The sequence below is a fragment of the Oncorhynchus mykiss genome, chromosome 23, assembly GCF_057628025.1.
Source record: "Oncorhynchus mykiss isolate SJ-2025 chromosome 23, ASM5762802v1, whole genome shotgun sequence".
Lineage (NCBI taxonomy): Eukaryota > Metazoa > Chordata > Actinopteri > Salmoniformes > Salmonidae > Oncorhynchus > Oncorhynchus mykiss.
In genome coordinates, this window is record NC_143044.1 from 14,135,588 (window position 1) to 14,154,815 (window position 19,228).

A 19,228-nucleotide genomic window follows, 5' to 3' on the forward strand; every position below is an offset into this window, starting at 1 on the left:
TTTAAAGGTCCAGCCGATTGTTTCTCAAATATCAAACAATATAACTTGTAAGAAAGTGTTACATTTTAACACTGTGGGAGATAAAATTCCGAACCCAAATGTGCTTTGTGTACTGTCTATCCACAAAGATAATTAATAATAATTAATTTAATTTGTAAAGCGCTTTTCTCAAACCCAAGGCACAGAATAATTTTTTTAAATATATTTTTATAAAAATAATTAAAAAATTAAAAAAACTGACCATTATAATCAGACAACAATCAAAGCTGTATACCGGTGTTGTCAAATCCGGTGGACAGGAGAACAGAATTAACATAGGTCCTTGAAAGCTTTTCTGAAAAGCTCAGTCTTTAGCTGTGCCTTAAAACTCCTTGATACTACCCATCCCGCGTAACGTAGCCTCAAACTAAATAGCATAACGCAGCGGACATAAATCTTACTAGAAAATGTTCCTATTCATGAAAATCACAAATTAAATATATTGAGACACAGTTTAGCCTTTTGTTAATCACACTGTCATCTCAGATTTTTTTAATATGCTTTACAAGCATATTAGACAAGCATTTGTGTAAGTTTATCATGGCATAATGCTATGGCTAAGCTCTGCTAGCATCAGGCAACATTTTCACGAAAATAAGAAAAGCAATCAAATTAAATAATTTACCTTTGAAGAACTTTGGATGTTTTCACTCAGGACTCTCCCAGTTAGCAAATGTTCCTTTTTTCCAAAAAGATGATTTTTGTAGGCGAAATAGCTCCGTTTGTTCTTCACGTTTCGACCAGAAATCGACCAGAAAATGCAGTCACTACAACGCCAAACCTTTTTCCAAATTAGCTCCATAATATCGAAACATGGCAAACATTGTTTAGAATCAGTCCTCAAGGTGTTTTCCTCATATTTATTCGATAAAATATCCGTCGGGACAATTGGTTTCTCATAAGAAGCGATTGGTAAAATGGCTACTTGTGTACTTTACTCAAGATTTTCTGCCGGAGCCATCATGTGACCACTTGCTCAATGTGGTCCCTTACAGCCATTCTTCAAGGGAAATGCCTAAAAAGACGTCACAATGCGGTGGACACCTTGGGGAATACGTAGAAAACGTAAGCTCATTCGTAGCTCATTCACAGCCATGTAAGGAGTCATTGGCATGAAGCGATTTAAAAAAATGCGGCACTTCCTGATTGGATTTTTATCTGGGTTTCGCCTGTAACATCAGTTCTGTTGCACTCACAGACAATATCTTTGCAGTTTTGGAAACGTCAGAGTGTTTCCTATTCAAATCTGTCAATTATATTATTATATATAGTCGAGCATCTTGTCGTGACAAAATATCCCTTTTAAAACGGGAACGTTTTTTATCCAAAAATGAAAATACTGCCCCCTAGTTATAAAAGGTTCAACGAGGCTAGTGGCTCTGCAGCCTTGACAGTGACTGGAAGTGCATTCCACAGCTGAGGAGCCGCACAACTGAAAGCATTATCACCCATAGTTTTGAGTGTGCTGTGTGGCTGCTGAAGGGAGATGGACCTGGAGGAGCGAACGGTGCATGTGGTAGGATGAAGTCAGACAGATACTTGGGTCCAGAGTTGTACTCTAGATGGACTTTGGATGTGCTAACAGCCTTAGTTGTTAGCCACCATATTGTGTTCTCTGCATAAGTGAAGTCTGTTTGAATTAGCTTCAGTAAACTGTTTGATTTAGTGTCTCTGTATTGACTTCATTACATAGTTTCTTCGGATAGCCTTATGTATTCATTAGTAGAGTATATTTGTCTTTGCCTAGTCATCACAGATGCTGATATATAAGTCTGCTTCGGAGACTGATTTCCAAAACTTTGTGAAAATATTTTAGATTCTTTGCAGCTTTGCTTTTGTTTGGCAAATTATTATTCAATTATTTACATTGTATCATCGTACAGAAGGTAAATTCATTTAGTTTTGATTTCCCTCATAGCTCTTCAATACTCTGCAAAAACACACACTCATACAGTACAGTGTGTGACCGACCGGCTTGATTCGGTCTTATGTAGCAATGGTGTTTTTTACATTGGATAAAAGTAGAGTCTCAGAGCTAGAAACTAGTATATCATACACTACAGTTGAGGAACAATGGGAAAGGAATTTGCTTTGAAAGTTGGTAAACTTGTAACCTCACTTTTGAGAAAATGGGCCTTGAATTTTTTTGTACCTAATTGGAGAGCTCTTCTTTGTCTACACCCATTAAGCATCGTTCAAACCCTCTTAAGCTTTAGCCCCACCCACCTCTTTAAGGATTCACATGTGAGGCTATGTACTAAATAACCAAAGATTTCAAGACTAAAGGCTGGTTTATACTACGGATGTGTTCGTAAATTTAATCTGCAGTGCCAGAGTGTCTGGTCATTCGTAAACTAAGAGCGTTGCCAGATTGTTCGTTCGTAAATTCAGAGCGTAACGCTCTCAGAGCGTTCAGAGCGCACACTGGACGCTCTGGCCGAGTAGTCGGGTTGATCCGAGCGTTCTGACCCAACAACAGTAGTCAAGCACCCAAGCTAACTGGCTAACGTTGACAACAGCTCACTTTGACCATTTTACTCACCCTAGCAGAGCTAGTTAGGCTGTTTATCCAGAGTGTTGGTGACTGCAACTGTGCTGCTGGCAACAATTTCATTATGCTTTTTTGTCAACATTTACTGACACCCGCCATACTCAACGGGTGTTGAGCGTTCGTAAATTCATCAGTTATTCTGCGCTATGGCACACTCAGATGAGAATGCTCTGAAGTCAAAGAAGATAACTAGAGGGAATTTATCAGCTACGTGATATCTTTAAAAAAACCTGCGTTAGAAAGGATTACCTACACATACTGACCAGCTCATGTTATGAACAGAAGTGTGCTACTGTACATGGCAGATCAATCCAAACTCATCTCTCGGCATGTCCAGCCCACTCATTATCTCAGACAGTCATGGCTTGCGGGAAGGTTTCTTGCTTTTTCCATGGCTAAACCAACTTGGCTCTTGATTAACAATTTTATTAGTATTTACAGATGGCATACAAGTTTGCTATTAAGGCACATGAAAGTTCACATTCCAGAAGACATTTCTGGCCAAAAACGTTGATTTAAAAAAGGTTTACATTCAATTGGAGCTCCTGTGAAGAAGTGTCGCGCGACATATGTCTCGTTTTCTGAAACGAGTCACGTATGTTTGTTTGCTTATGCACACACACACACACACACACACACACACACAACTATTTTTTTCTCTCTGTTTTTGTTTCCAGACCTCCACCACCACAGTGAACATAGTGGTGACTGATGTCAACGATAACAACCCTAAGTTTGATCTGACCCTACCCAGAAACCTCACTGTCCAGGAGGAGGAGGCAAACATATTTGTGGGTCAAGTCACGGTAAGCACATCTGATGGGCTAAAGATGCACACAATATGGTAGTATGTTTTTTGAAATTCACCTGAATACCTTGAACGTGAATATGAAGAATAACAACCTTACTTTCTCCTGACATTTCCTAGCATTTCCCTTCTTTCTACCTTTCTACCTGGCACAGCTTTACTAAGCAGGCCTTCTTTACCATTTCTCTAACCCAGCTACTCCCAAAGTCCCACAGGTGTCCACAGCAACGCATGTGGCGATAACAACGACAGGCTCTAATTGACTGGAATACAATTCTTTGCTGAGTTGGAATCAAAATTATTACCTTTCCCTAGTGATATCATTATTTTGTTTTGAGCTGCACCCAGTGTTAAAGGGCAATTCCACCACTTTTCAACCTCATTTTAATTATCTCCAGCACAGTATCAGTGTCTACATACCGTTTTCTGAAAATGGCGCATTTCTACGTTTCTACTTTGTTTCACTTTTAACTTTGTTTGGAACATGGGGTAAGTGTGTTTTTCAAAAAACAGCAACAACAAATGCTGAGAAACAAAAAACAAATATACAGTTTTCCTAGGCATGACCATGTTGCTTCAAGACCATGTTTAAAAAAGAAGAAATACAAGCTTCCGTGACATTTGCATCAATTAATTATCTGTGGAATGATTACAGTTCTGCAGAGGGATATGATAGGTAGGTCAAACTACCACTAAATTGTATGTTCACCCACACTGTGCCATAGTAGATCAGTGAATGACAATTCACAGAAAATAATGATTTCTTTTTAAAGTGCTAGAAGGGAGATAAGGTTAATTTCTACGGGAACGGGAGCTCTTTGTGTTGCATCATGCTGACACACATTCTAATCTGTCTTCACATCCACCAACCCTGGAACACCAAGACTGACTTCTGACTTTAAAGTTCCCACATCTCTAATATTTATTTTCCTAAGTTACTAACATAGAGTACAAATGTCACATGAATGGATAGGGGAAGTAATACATGTATCAATAGCATACGAAACAAATTAATTGGTGCATTTTATCTCCATGGGCTATTTAAGTCTGACCCTTGAGTTCCACAGTTCTGCTGGTTGTTATCCTTCTGCTGTAATCAGGGACTGATTCAGACCTGAGACACCAACTTTACTTGACACCCAGCATCATAACGGCAGGGTGGCAGGTAGCCTAATGGTTAGAGCGTTGGGCCAGTAACCGAAAGGTTGCTAGATCGAATCCCGAGCTAATAAGGTACAAATCTGTCATTCTGCTCCTGAACAGGGCAGTTAATTAACCTACTACATGATTCCATAACAGATATGGAATCATGTAGCAACCAAAAATGTGTTAAACAGATCAAAATATGTTTTCTATTTCAGATTCTTCAAAGTAGCCACCCTTGATAACAGCTTTGCACACTCTTGGCATTCTCACAAGCAGATTCATGAGGTAGTCACCTGCAATACATTTCAATTAACTTGTAATTTGTGGAATTTATTTCCTTCTTAATGCGTTTGAGCCAATCAGTTGTGTTGTGACAAGGTAGGGGTGGTATACAGAAGATAGCCACCCTATTTGGTTAAAAACGAAGTCCATATTATGGAAAGAACAGATCAAATAAGCAAGAGAAACGACAGTCCATCATTACTTTAAGCAATGGCTTTTTCTGGCCTCTCTTCCGTAAAGCCCAGCTCTGTGGAGTGTACATCTTAAAGTGGTCCTGTGGACATATACTCCAATCTCTGCTGTGAGCTTTGCAGCTCCTTCAGGGTTATCTTTGGTCTCTTTGTTGCCTCTCTGATTAATGCCCTCCTTGCCTGGTCCATGAGTTTTGGTGGGCAGCCCTCTCTTGGCAGGTTTGTTGTGGTGCCATATTCTTTCCATTTTTTTTTATAATGGATGCAATGGTGCTCCGTGGCATGTTCAAAGTTTCTGATATTTTTTTATTACCCAACCCTGATCTGTACTTCTCCACAACTTTGTCCCTGACCTGTTTGGAGAGCTCCTTGGTCTTCATGGTGTCGCTTACTTGGTGGTTCCCCTTGCTTAGTGGTGTTGCAGAATCTTGGGCCTACCAGAACAGGTATACTGAGATCATGTGACAGATCGTGTGACACTTAGATTGCACACAGGTGGACTTTATTTAACTAATTATGTGACTGCTGAAGGTAATTCATTGCACCAGATTTTATTTAGGGGCTTCATAGCAAAGGGTGTGAATACATATGCATTCACCACTTTTCCATTTAAAAATACAATTTATTTTAAATTTCACTTCACCAATTTTGACAATTTTGTGTATGTCCATTACATTAAATCCAAACAAAAATCAATTTAAATGACAGGTTGTAATGCAACAAAATAGGAAAAACGCTAAGGGGAATGAATACTTTTGCAAGGCACTGTATGTGTGTGCTTTGAATTTAGGGCAACTTTGTGTGAAGTAAGTATGCTAGGCTAAAGGCTTCTATGCCACAACCTGTTTGGATCATGTGCTATTTATTCTTGGGGTAATCTGCTGCTGTGCATGCTGTGAATTTTGTGGAATTGCATTTGTGCGACATTGGGGGTTATTTTACATTTTTCTCAGGTCTTGTCATTTTATTTTGTGAGGAAATGTATAGAGTGGTCCCAGGACCGGTGTTAATCGCTAATATACAGTACCATTTTATATGACAGACCATTTTTATGGAGGCCTGTGAAGAGCACTCATGTCTCAATAGATGGGCATATACTGTAAATGCAGTACTTGACAATTAATCTGCATGCAGATGTTACCAATGCATGGGGTTTGCACTGCATATATCATCCATGTATTTTAATGCTAATCCTGAAGGATAAGTAAGGGATAATCAATGAGGGGCTATGGGTTCTAGGGAAATAATGTACGTCACAGAAGGTGTGTGTGCAACGACATGCAGCGGAGATGTACTCACCTTCAGCAGAGTTGCATTATTTCCAGAGAACAAATAGGCTGCGTTTATGCAGACAGCCCAATTCTGATATTTCTTCACTAATTTGTCTTTTGTCCAATGAGATCATATCTTTTAACCATAATTGGGAAAAATATCTGAATTGGACTGCATGTGTAATTGCAGTCTTAACTTTGAATAGATATGAGAGACAATGAATGCTTGGCACCCTTAAAGAGCATAAAAAATGGCTGCTGACCAACGTGGTAGTGCTAAAGTGTGCTTGTTTGTTTGTTGTTCAATTAATTCACTATGTATTACAGGAATTTGGCCCGTTGAAAAGCCTGTGAGCTGTGGGGTGCATAATGATGTCAACCTTTGTGGTTAATTTGCAGATGTGACTCACCACTTGGATTCGTTCTTATGTAGCAACATTTGAATTTCTGTTTTTTACATTGGATAAAAGTAGAGGCTCAGAGCTACAAAATGGTATATCATACACTGCATTTGAGGAAACAATGGGAACGTAATTCCGCTTTGAAGGTTGATAAACTTGTAAACTCACTTGTAAAACTGTCTATCAATGTTTTGGTACTACTTTTGGAGATCCCTTCTTTGTCAACACCCATTCAGCATAGTTCACACCCTCTTTTGTTATGTTTGACTTTTTTATTTAACTAGGCAAGTCAGTTAAGAACAAATTATTATTTACAATGACAGCCTAGGAACAGTGGGTTAGCTGCCCTGCTCAGGGGCAGAATGACATATTTTTACCTTGTCAGCTCAGGGATTCGATCTAGCAACATTTCAGTTATTGGCCCAATGCTCTAACCACTAGGCTACCTGCTGTACCTTACACGTTACCCCCACCCATCTCTTTAAGGGTTGATCAGTGCTTTCTGTACTGTCTTGCCAGCTACTTCCAGGCACATAAGAGTGAGAGAACGGCCCACTGAACATGATTTGCCCTAGCAGAGCTGGTTAGGTTGGTTTTGGTGATTGCAACTGTGCTATCAGATTGTCTGTTTGTAAATTCAGAGCGTTTCGCGTTCAGAGCACACTCTGGCCAATAAGTAGGGTTGTTCCGAAAGCTGTGACCTCACATCGACAGTCAAACACCCAAGCTAACTGGTTAGCTACTTCTAGACACATAATGAGAGAACACCCCACTCTGACCATTTTACTCCCCCTAACAGAGCTAGTTAGTATGTTTTCATGTTATCCAGAGCTTTGGTGACTGTAACTGTGCTGCTGGCAACAATTGAATTACGCTTTGTTGCCAACGTTTACTGGCACGGACATATTCAATGGGTGTTGAGCATTCAAATATTAATCAGTTATTCTGCGCTCTGGCACACTAAATATTAGTCTTTTGTTAAGAAACGGAGCAAGATATATAGCTAAGTAAACAATTAATCCCAACGCATGACATAACATTAGTTAGCGAGCCAGCCAGCTAACGTTAGCTAGGTAGCACACTAACTTGAAATGAAAATAATTTGTCAAAATTAGAGTGGAGTCTTTTGTTAGGACATGTAGCTAGCTAGCTAGCTAGCTAAACAATGGACCATAATCACAACTCATGACGTTAATACCCTGCATTGATCTACAGGTAGCTAACCAACCAGTTTCGATGGCTATAACTAGTCAAACAAATGTGTCTGAGATATGAAGAATAAGATCATACACATAATGTTAGCTAGCGACCCAGCCAGCTAAGGTTAGCTAGCTAACAGTAAGCTTCAAATGAAAACACTTTCTGTCAAAATTAGAAATGTGTCATATCTGAAAATGTAGCTAGCTAGACTATCTTACCAGTATACATCATGGTTGGACGCGTCTCCTGTCTGATTCCATGCACAATGTAATCAAGACTGTTGTTTTCGTCATCTCCTTAGCTATTATACTCAAATTCCACTGATTTCAAAACTCGGTCCACCATAAAGTGGAGAGCATACACAAACATTAGCTAGCGAGCTAACGTTAGCTAGCTAACAGTACACTTTAACTTGAAATTAGGGTTGCAGTTTTACTACACAATGTATTTTTTTTAAAGCCGCGTTGGACACGATTACCTAGACACACTGACCAGTTCCAATAGACAGATGTGTGCTATATGACAGACCAATCCAAACTCATCTCTCGGCATGTCCAGCCTACTCATTATCTCGGCCAATCATGGCTAGCGGGAAGGTTGCTCACTTTTTCTGTGGCTTAACCAACTAGGCTCGTAATTTACCAATTTCATTAGTATTTACAGATGGCATACAAGTTTGATATTAAGACACATGAAAGTTCACAAGTTCGAGAAGGCATTTCTGCCAAAAAACGCTAAATTATTTTTTACTTTGAAACAGCTCTATTGTGAAGTCGTAACTTGCAACATACGCCTAGTTTCCTCAATCGGGTCACATACTGGCATGTTGTTCTTTCTTCTGTTTTCGGAAGGTTTAACACCAGGGCTCAATCTTTAGCCGTGGCTTTGAGCATTTATCTGGCTTTCTGTGTAATACAAAATGGGGGTAAATCACCCTTACCCCATCTAAGCCCTCTCTCTCTTTCATTTTCATTTGTTTCTATGATTCTCTCTGTGCTACTCCTTCCATCCCTAGCCGGGGTTAATAACTCAGCAGTCAGGCTTGAATTGAACAGTGGCAGGAGAAGTGTGACCAGATTTCAAAGTTTTCCCCCCTTCTCTCTCTCTCCTGCCCTCTCCCTCTTTCCCTGTTACCATGATTACAACAGAGAGGAATTTGTGTCTGCTATTCACACACAAAAAACACGATGGCACACACACTCACACACAAGCTTGCACACACTCACACACTAGAATATCGATGACCTGACATATTCATTCGGGATTTAGAATTTGTTAAGTAACTAACTTTCTGTCTACCCTGAAGGATCCTCAAAATGTACCTCATATTTTCCCCATTCAAGGAATTCCCTTTATAGAAAGAGGTTTATGGCCCTTTAAACTTATTGATGATTAGTCATGTCTGTGACAAAGACACTTATCTTAATGTGAACAGAAAATGAAAATGTCAGCTTAGTAGTTTTTAAGTGTACATTAAAGTGTGTGTGTATGAGTAAGTTTTAACACATTTTAACTGTGGCTTTATTCATGATATAGCACAACCCCTTGTACCTTACTGCTTATGTATTTCCATATTTACCTTTCCCTTCTTCACTCCACATATTTACGCTTCCCCTGCAGGTCACAGATCCAGATGCAGGGGCTAACGGTCTGGTGCGCTACAGGATAGTCAACCACCCAGGTTTCTTCACCATCAATGAGAACGGCAGCATATTCACCGCAGTGCCTCTGGATCGGGAGCTCAAGAGTCAGTATGACCTGATAGTGGAGGCCTCTGATGTGGCGGTGGACCCCCGCAGGACCACCTTCACCCTCTCTGTCCTTGTGATAGACATTGATGACAACAGCCCAGAGTTCTCCCAGAAGACCTATGTTGTCAACGTCCCCGAGAACAGCCCTGTGGACACTGTGCTGCTGCGTTTCAGTGTAAGTCTGTCTGTCTGTCTGTGTGTGTGTGTGCGTGTGCAAGTGCGCATGTGTGCGGGTATGTGCTACAGCTTCACTGAGCAATGAGCGTGGTGATTCTGAGACTTAGTGTAAGTGTGGGGGAGGGAATTCTGTAGCTTCTCTCTCTGTCAGGCTTTGTGCAGTGCAGTAAGGGCTTCAAACAGCTTAACTATTAAATTCACCCTTTAACATCCTTTAACTTCAAAGCGACTCCAGCTATCAGCCGATTTGGCCTCCATTTCAACTGCCATTCTCTTCCAGGCTGGTAGCAAACATCTATAAAAATGTGAATTTCATTGCAATGGTTCTGACTGCAGCACCTCCACCCACCCATCCCTCTCTCTATCTCTCTCTCATCACTCCCTCTCTCCGTTCATCCCAGGCGGTGGATGCAGACCTGTTCTCTAACGTAACGTACCGTATCAAGTCTGCGGAGGACATGAAGCTGTTCTCAGTGAACCCGATCTCAGGCGAGCTGTCAGTCCTGCAGACCCTGGACTTTGAGGACCTGGCTAGTATGGGTATGGGGGCCAACTATACCTTCCAGGTGGAGGCCGTCGATCAGGCTGGGACCATGCCCCCCGGTGAGGCCACCGTCACTATTCGGATCACGGTACGATCATGTCGCTCTGTATTCACTGTGTTTGTCATGAGTGATAGTAAAAGTAAAAAATACTGTTGCTTCACACTCATTGTTTCCACTCATGATGGTGACTAGTAGGCTAGTGCTTGAAGAATATGCAAGTTATGGCCCTCATCAAGGTAAAATCACTTCTTGCTTTACGTGTACAATGTTATGTACCATCATGGTCCCTAAGGACAAGTATCGGTGGTGAAGGATGCACACTAACAACACTGTAGAAGTAATAGTCATAGTCTGCTGTCACTCTTTATTCACTGTGCTCTACATACAATTTGGAAGCTTTCCTCCTCTGGTTAGGATGAATAAAAAATATGTTTCCAACCACTTTACCCTCATGGCCCCCCAGCAAAAGTAGTGCTGGTATAAATCAACAAAGCAATACTGTTTCACTGCCAGGAGCAGTAGTAACAGTTATAGACAATACATTATATTGTGCATTTGATAGCAGAATCAATAGTTATTATTGTGGAAGCTAGAGGTGCTGATAGCAGTGATAGAAACAATCTATTTTAGAGGTAGTACGTTTATCTCAATATTTGAATATTGAGAAAGCAACTTCATTAGCAGTATCACTATCAAGAGAGTAGTACTTTAGCTCTACATGAATAGCAGTCATGGTATTATGTCATATGTTGTGAATTTCATTTAATGATCACCTCATTCTACTAGGCTAGCTAAGAGACCCTTGCATTGGAGTCATGATTGTGTCTTTGTTATGGCTGATCCAAGGCTAAATGCATATTCGGAGCCACTGTGCCTTTCTACCCTTAGCATTCACATCACAAAGATGTGCTTTGATTTGATTTATTAGGATCCCCATTAAACGATGCCAATGGTGACAGCTAGTCTTACAGTGGTCCGACATATAACGAAAAAGACCACTGGTAGCATGTCTTTTGGTGTCAGTGCTGTGTGTAGAAAAACCCATTTGTAGAGGTCCTAAAGAGCTGCCCTGCGCTACACCACACTTTATATGTTTGACATTAGAGAAGCTTCCAACATATTGATGTTTCTTATAAAAACGGTTTACAATCAAGCTTAACACCAAGTAATTTAGTCTCCTCAACTTGTTCAACAGCCACACCCTTTATTCTCAGATTCAGCTGAGGTCTAGAACTTATGAATGATTGAAAACAAATACAATGTTTATTACTGGCCACCCATTCCAAAACTGACTGCAACCCTTTCTTAAGGGTTTCAGTTACTTCATTAGCTGTGGTTGCTGTGACACGTAAATGGTTGAATCATCAGCATACATGGACACAAACGATTTGTTTAATGCCAGTGGCAGGTCATTGGTAAAACTAGACTAGAGTTTCAAGAGAGCTGCCCTGCGGTACACCACACTTTACATGTTTGATGTTAGAGAAGCTTCCATTAAAGAAAACCCTCTGAGTTATATTAGACAGATAGCTCGGAATCCACAATATGGCAGAGGTTGAAAAGCCATAAAACAAAAATATTCTTATTATGCATTTATTTAAACCAGTCATTAGTTATTGTCAGTGCAGTACATGCTGAGTTCCCTTCTCTATAGGCATGCTGAAATTGTTTTTTTAATGATTTACAGAGAAATAGCTTTGTATTTGGTCAAACACGCCAATGGCAACAACTAGTCTTCCTGGGGTCCGACATATAACAAAAAATACATTATAAACAAAAGACTTTACAATTTACATACAGTACATTTAAAAACATCAACATGTAGTGTGTGTGTGTATGTGCAGCTATCAGTTACATGTCAGTACATACAGTACAAACAACAAATACATCATAGGTGAGAGATGTGCTTTACTATGAGGTGTGCTTTACTTATTTTTTTAAACCAACTTTGCTGTTCATTTGTGCTATATGAGACAGAAGGGAGTGACATGCACTCATGGCTCTGTATAATACTGTATGTTATGGACCTGGGGACTGTGAAAAGACCCCTGGTGCCATGTCTGGTGGGGTAACTGTGTGTGACAGTGCTGTGTGTAAGTTGACTATGCAAACCATTTGTAGAGGTCCTAGAGAGCTGCCCTGCACTACATCACACTTTACATGTTTGACATTAGAGAAGCTTCCACGAAAGAAAATCCTCTGAGTTCTGGAAGCAGAATGACTTTGGCTACCCTCCAGGCCTGAGGACAAAGACATTCCTTGAGGCTCAGATATGACAGATATGAGTGGCTATAGAGTCAGCTACCATCCTCAGTAGCTTTACATCTAAGTTGTCAATGCCAGAATTATTGATGGATAGCAAAAACAATCTACCTCGCCCACACTAACTTATCACAATCAAACTTACAATGCTGTTCTTTATTAGTTTTTTATGCATGAATACGATGGCTCACTGTTTGTTGTTAGCATGTTCTACCTAAGTTTGCTCACTTTGCCAATGAAGTAATAATTCAAACAATTGCCAACATCAAATGGTTTTGTGATGAACAAGCCATCTGATTTGATTTTGGCTTCATAAAACAGTTCCTTCTTATTTTTATTGGGTTTAGTCACGTAATTTCTCAATTTGCAGTAAGTCAGCCAGTCAGATATGCAGCCAGGCTTATTAGCTACTCCATTTGCCTTTTGTTAATCACACTGTCATCTCAGATTTTCAAAATATGCTTTACAGCCAACGCTAGACAAGCATTTGTGTAAGTTTATCATGGCATAATGCTATGCTAGGCTCTGCTGTTAGCAGGCAACATTTTCACGAAAATAAGAAAAGCAATCAAATTAAATAATTTACCTTTGAAGAACTTCGGATGTTTTCACTCAGGAGACTCCCAGTTAGATAGCAAATGTTCCTTTTTTCCCAAAATATTATTTTTGTAGACGAAATAGCTCCTGTTTGTTCATCACGTTTGGCTGAGAAATCGACCGGAAAATGCGGTCACTACAACGCCAAACTTTTTTCCAAATAAGCTCCATAATATCGACAGAAACATGGCAAACGTTATTTAGAATCAATCCTCAAGGTGTTTTTCACATATCTATTCAATAATATATCCGTCGAGACAATTGGTTTCTCATAAGAAGCGATTGGAAAAATGGCTACCTCAGTACTTTACGCAAGATTTTCTGCGGGAGCCATCATGTGATCACTTGCACAATGTGGTACCTTACGGCTATTCTTCAACATAAATGCGTAAAAAGACGTCACAATGCTGTAGACACCTTGGGGAATACGTAGAAAGCGTAAGCTCATTCGTAGCCCATCCACAGCCATATAAGGAGTCATTGGCATGAAGCTGTTTCAAAAAATGTAGCACTTCCTGGTTGGATTTTTATCTGGGTTTCGCCTGTAACATCAGTTCTGTTGCACTCACAGACAATATATTTTCAGTTTTGGAAACGTCAGAGTGTTTTCTATCCAAAGCTGTCAAATATATGCATAGTCAAGCATCTTGTCGAGACAAAATATCCCGTTTAAAACAGGAACGTTTTTCATCCAAAAATTAAAATAGCGCCCCCTATATCCAACTGGTTAATAACCTGAAACAGATTGCAGGCACTGGTTACAGTGAGAAGTTTTCTCTGGAGTGGACAGCTTGATGAAAACTAGTCAATATTCAGGTCAACAAAAAAGTAGAACACTCTGTTTACATCACATACACTATTAAGCATTTAACAAGCAACACCCCCCCCCCCCCCCCCCCCAAAAAAAAACAAAAACGCTTTAGATAAGACAGGTGGACCTACAACCGCAACACTTCAATAACACTTTACATGAGATCTTCTCTCAGCATTACACGGACATGGCTCTAAATATATACAGCAACATCTCCCCCATAAGCATTCCTGTCACTTCTGTAGATGTTACATCCTTGTATGGCTACTTCTGTATCATCAAAGGAATTATATAAGTGAGTCTCCGAAATGGCTAATATAGGAATGTTATTGATTTCATGAACCTTGTTTCTAAGGCTACATATATTATTATTGGCTATTTTCAGCCATTTCCTGGGTAGTTTGTCAGTGATAGACATAATGTGTAAAAGAGCAAGAAAAAAAGAAGAATAAAAAAAAAACATTCAGCAGTCCATTAAAAGATGGACCTGTGATAGAAATACACCCTGTACCCAACAATACTCCCACAAGCCCTGGTCTTTGTCATGTTAGCAATTTAGGCTATGCTGTTACTTCTTGCGGTTCCAGACAGGGCAGGTCGCAGGGAAGAAAGAAACAGCAACAAACAGCAGGGATCTAGACAGCCACAAGCCCAGAACAATCTGCGATCCCAACCACAAGGTCTAACCGTATTGCAAGCTACGTTCAAGCCCTCAAGATAACCCCTGCTGATGGATAACTTGAGGTCGCGTTAGCCCTGGTGCTATTCCAGGGCTGAATGACTCATTAGCTTTGTTACTGCAATTATGTGAGGATTTTCAGATGCATGTTTTCCCATTCCAATTTTTCAGCAGATTAGCCTCTCAATTGAAACTAAAAGATGAAATGCCTCCTGTTTTGGCACACCGTGTCTCGCTATGTTTATGTGTGTGTGTTTGTGTGTGCTCGCGAGCGTGTGTGTGCGTGCATGTATACGTATGTGTGCATGTTCTTATGTCTTGAGTTCTTACACTTCACCCACTGAGTAGGTGTGCATTTGCTTTATGCAATATTTAGGTGGTTGTGCATTTGCTGTATCAGGGTGTAAGTGGGTTTTATTTAGCCCAATGGCGGAACCACTGACTTCAACTCTGTATTCACAATTTTGACATGACAGGAAGGGAAGTGTGGTTCCTCAGGTTGTTCCTCTGCAGGCCTAGCCAACCTGTAGAGTGAGTTTGTCCTCCGATAAGGATAGTGTTTGATGCAGTTTCCTTGTGGTCACCCAGTAACCGTGTTTGATGCGATAAGGCACAGTATTGCTTATGTTATCACACCCTCCTGGCTGCTATTTGATATGGCCTACATGCATTAAAGTGGGACTAATGGATTCACACGGGGTTCCTATGAGTGGAGTTGGAGGAGACTCTATGATTTTCCTTCTTTCCTCCATTTAACACCTGCATAGGCTTTTGAAGTCTTTTGTGTTTGATTTGTTCTCGTGTTATTCTAGGTTTTCTTGTTTCATTTCAATGGAAGGCCTCACAGTGATTGATTGTGTACTCTATCTGTGTCCTGGGGATCGTATTTAAACTCACACACTTTTCCTTATTTTCTCGCAGTTTCTGAAAACACACTGTAGAATCTGATAGAGCGTGTGTGTGTGTGTGTGTGTGTGTGTGTGTGTGTGTGTGTGTGTGTATTCGTCACCTGCACAAAGGAGGAAAACACCAAGGCATGGCTTTGTTATTGAAAACTGAAGCAGTGAATCACAGTTTGTCAGCTCTACAAAACACAAGCTGCATATAGATGGACGGGAAATGTGTCTGTGAATGACTTGAGTCTTTGCCTTTCACAGTGAGGTCCACTACACATGGTTAGATCAGATAGTTTATTCAGCAGCTCTTCTCTCTACCGTTCAGCACCGACCCACTTCAACCATACTATCAGAAATGTCATTACATCACATGAATCAATGTTTTGTTCTATTGCTGCTGCTGAAGATCTAGATTGTATTTTATGGTGTCAGTGTTTGGCCTCCATCCCGCAACTAGGCTATCTAGAGAGAGAGAGAGCGAGAGAGAGAGAGAGCGAGAGAGTGAGAAAGAGAGAGAGATTAAAATCAATGCCATGTTCACAACATATTAGTTGAGGATGTTGTTTCAAAGTCTAATGCAACGAAATGGACAGCGCTTTCTAAAGTGATGATAAATTATAAACACCCATATGCATATTAGAGCTAATGCATAAGCATAGGCCTATATATGAGGCCAAGCTTGGGAACAAAAACATAATTATTAAAATAATGATTGTGCCGTTATACAATACATAGCCAACCACATATTACACATTTCAGAATTTTAAAAAATAAAGTCACATAATAATACTTCCACTGAACTTTGTCAGATAGACATGCAGATCGCAGTTCCAATTGCAGAGGACAAAACACGTCTCCAGCAGATTCAGTTTGACCCTGACAAAGCCATAAATAATCCATCATTGAGCTTCAGCATCCCCCTCAGTATTTCTAGTCAGATTCGTCTTTGCAAGATGTTGATGTTTGCTATCACTTGCAGACTGATTGATAAATTGTGAGTCTGACAATGGATACAATGAAACTGAATCATGTGATGATTCATGCTCTGACCCAGACTTTCTTTCCTTTACCTCCAAAGCATTGGGGATAGAAAAAGTGAATATTATACATTTATAATAGCCTACAGTACTTTATGCATCTATTCATTTTCTTTTTATTGACAGGATATGAATGATTTCTCGCCAGTGTTTAGCCAAGCGCTGTACAAGGGCCTGGTGGCCCCCAATGCAGAGAAGGGAACAGTCATCACCACTGTGTTCGCTGAGGACCAAGACCCTCCTGTGAGTATCACTGACTGCTCAGTGACCAAGGATTCAGATTAAGATTCATATGTATTGGTCATAAAGAGGATAATGATTTTCACAGCTCATGGCATCATAGCTGATGACACAAATGATTGTTTATTACACAGCGTAGTGAAATACAGCACTACCAGCAAGAACCAATGTTCACTTTGTAAAAATAGCTACCTGATTGTGTTGCATCTGTTCTGTTCCCTCTGTCACAGTTATCATAATGTGATGATTGCTTCTGTTAAGTACCGTTCCAGTCTCACCCTTCTGTCTATTTGTATCTGTCTTCATTGGCTTTGACATGGCTGAGCAGTTCCACACAGCCTTCCTGGTATAACCAATTTATTTGTGAATTAAATTATACCATATGGCACCAGAATTTTGACACCCTGTTGTGCTCAGAAATTATTTCCCCTATCACAGGCGAGGCTGCACAGGGGCAGGGGAAATCAGTATAGGTTTTTGTGATTCAGCACACCATACACCACAGATGTTTACTGCTTCCCGTTCGCTCTGTCAATAGGACAACAAGGACAATACAAAAAAGAGAATACATTCGGAATCAAATAAATGCTAAAAAAAAAGGTTATTTTGTCCCCAGAAAAATGAAGTTCAGCGTCATCAATTCCATGCCAAATTAAGGTTAGTTTATTGGTAGTGTAATCACCTAAATATTTATTTAATAACCCCATAGGTGAGTCAGCATTCTACCTTAAATGCTCTCTCACACCCTCTCTCTGTTCTTTTGAGACTGGAGTTGTTTTGCATTATATCGAATGCATAGCATTGTTACATGAACCTAAAAGTCCTGAGGTTCTCAAAGTATTTAGTCCATGTTAGCTTGAGTGGTTACTGTAGCATGTTTTCTGTGTAGAGCTAGTTAGCTTTGAGCTGGGCAAAAGTCGCAGGGTGGAGGATAGAAGTTGTATTGAGCCAATTGGAAGCTGGGGTGACCAATGTACTCTGAGGGGCCAGGTGGGGAATTTAGCCAGGACACCGGGTTAACACCCCTAATCTTACAATAAGTATCATGGGCTCTTTAGTGTCTACAAATAACAATACCTTTTGCAGCAAGTCAGCAGTGGGATGCAGTGTGGTATGGCTAACCAGAAAATGTATTAGTAATATGTAATAAAAACAGAGACATTTGGGGCTTCTGTGTGCACATCTCTTCCTCACTTTCTTGCAAGTGAGTGTCTCTCCTTTTTCTCACTTGTTTCTGCCCCTTTCCCCATCTCTTTCTCTCTCTCCCTGGCAGTCTCCTGGCAAGGATTTAATATAATTGAGTGATCTGTCATTTTTTTTATAGTCTGCATCATTATATTGGACTCTTCTGTGAATTGTGTCCATCAAAAACAATACAGCTTTCCCTAACAATCCTCATCTGACACTTCTCGAATCTGGCAACTCGTTATACCCTCCCAGGGGGTCTTTTGAAAAGGACATTGGAATGAAAGGAGATTGGAATGAAAGGACCTCCAGCTGGCTGTGTTCCCACCAGGGTAGGGGGCCTATGTTCTCTCATTACTCAAAATCTTTGCACTTAATTTATCTGAATACAGTTGCTTAAAGTGATGTTGTAGTCATTACACAAACTGATAGAGTCACTGTGACCGTGTAGGGGTCCACATTTGAGTTTTATCAACTTAACATTTTGGAAGAACTGTTCCTCAGGCGCTTCATGAAATGGGTTTCCATGGCCGAGCAGCTGCACACAAACCTAAGATCACCATGCACAATGCCAAGCGTTGGAGGTGTAAAACTCGCCGCCATTGGACTCTGGAGCAGTGGAAACGCATTCTCTGGAGTGATGAATCACACTTCACAATCGGGCAGTCCGGCAGACTGTAAAGTTTGGTGGAGAAGGAATAATGATCTGGGGCTGTTTTTCATGGTTAGGGCTAGGCCTCTTAGTTCCAGTGAAGGCAAAGCTTAACGCTACAGCATACAATGACATTCATGATGATTCTGTGCTTCCAACTTTGAGGCAACAGTTTGGGGAAGGCCCTTTCCTGTTTCGGCATCACAATGTCCCCGTGCACAAAGTGAGGTCCATACAGATATGGTTTTTCGAGATTGGTTTTAGAAGAACTTGAATGGCCTTCACAGAGCCCTGACCTCAACCACATCGAATACCTTTGGGCTGACTTGGAACGCAGACTGCGATGCCAGGCCTAATCGCTCAACATGAGTGCCCGACCTCACTAATGCTCTTGTGGCTGAATGGAAGCAAGTCCCAGCAATTTTCCAACTACTAGTGGAAAGCCTTCCCAGAAGAGTGGAGGCTGTTATAACAGGAAAGGGGGGGCCTAACCTTTTCACACGTGCC

At 40.6% G+C, this 19,228-nt stretch overlaps 1 protein-coding gene across 1 annotated transcript; it reads left to right on the forward strand.

Moving 5' to 3' along the window:
• Positions 1-1,525: 1,525 nt before the first annotated feature.
• LOC149972514 (protocadherin-15-like) lies at positions 1,526-17,275 on the forward strand. Its single transcript, XM_090218049.1, has 5 exons — positions 1,526-1,555; positions 3,268-3,396; positions 9,510-9,815; positions 10,219-10,449; positions 16,771-17,275. Exons 1-5 carry the CDS (start codon positions 1,526-1,528, stop codon positions 16,927-16,929), a joined length of 855 nt encoding a protein of 284 aa, XP_090074175.1. The 3' UTR covers positions 16,930-17,275.
• Positions 17,276-19,228: the final 1,953 nt, after the last annotated feature.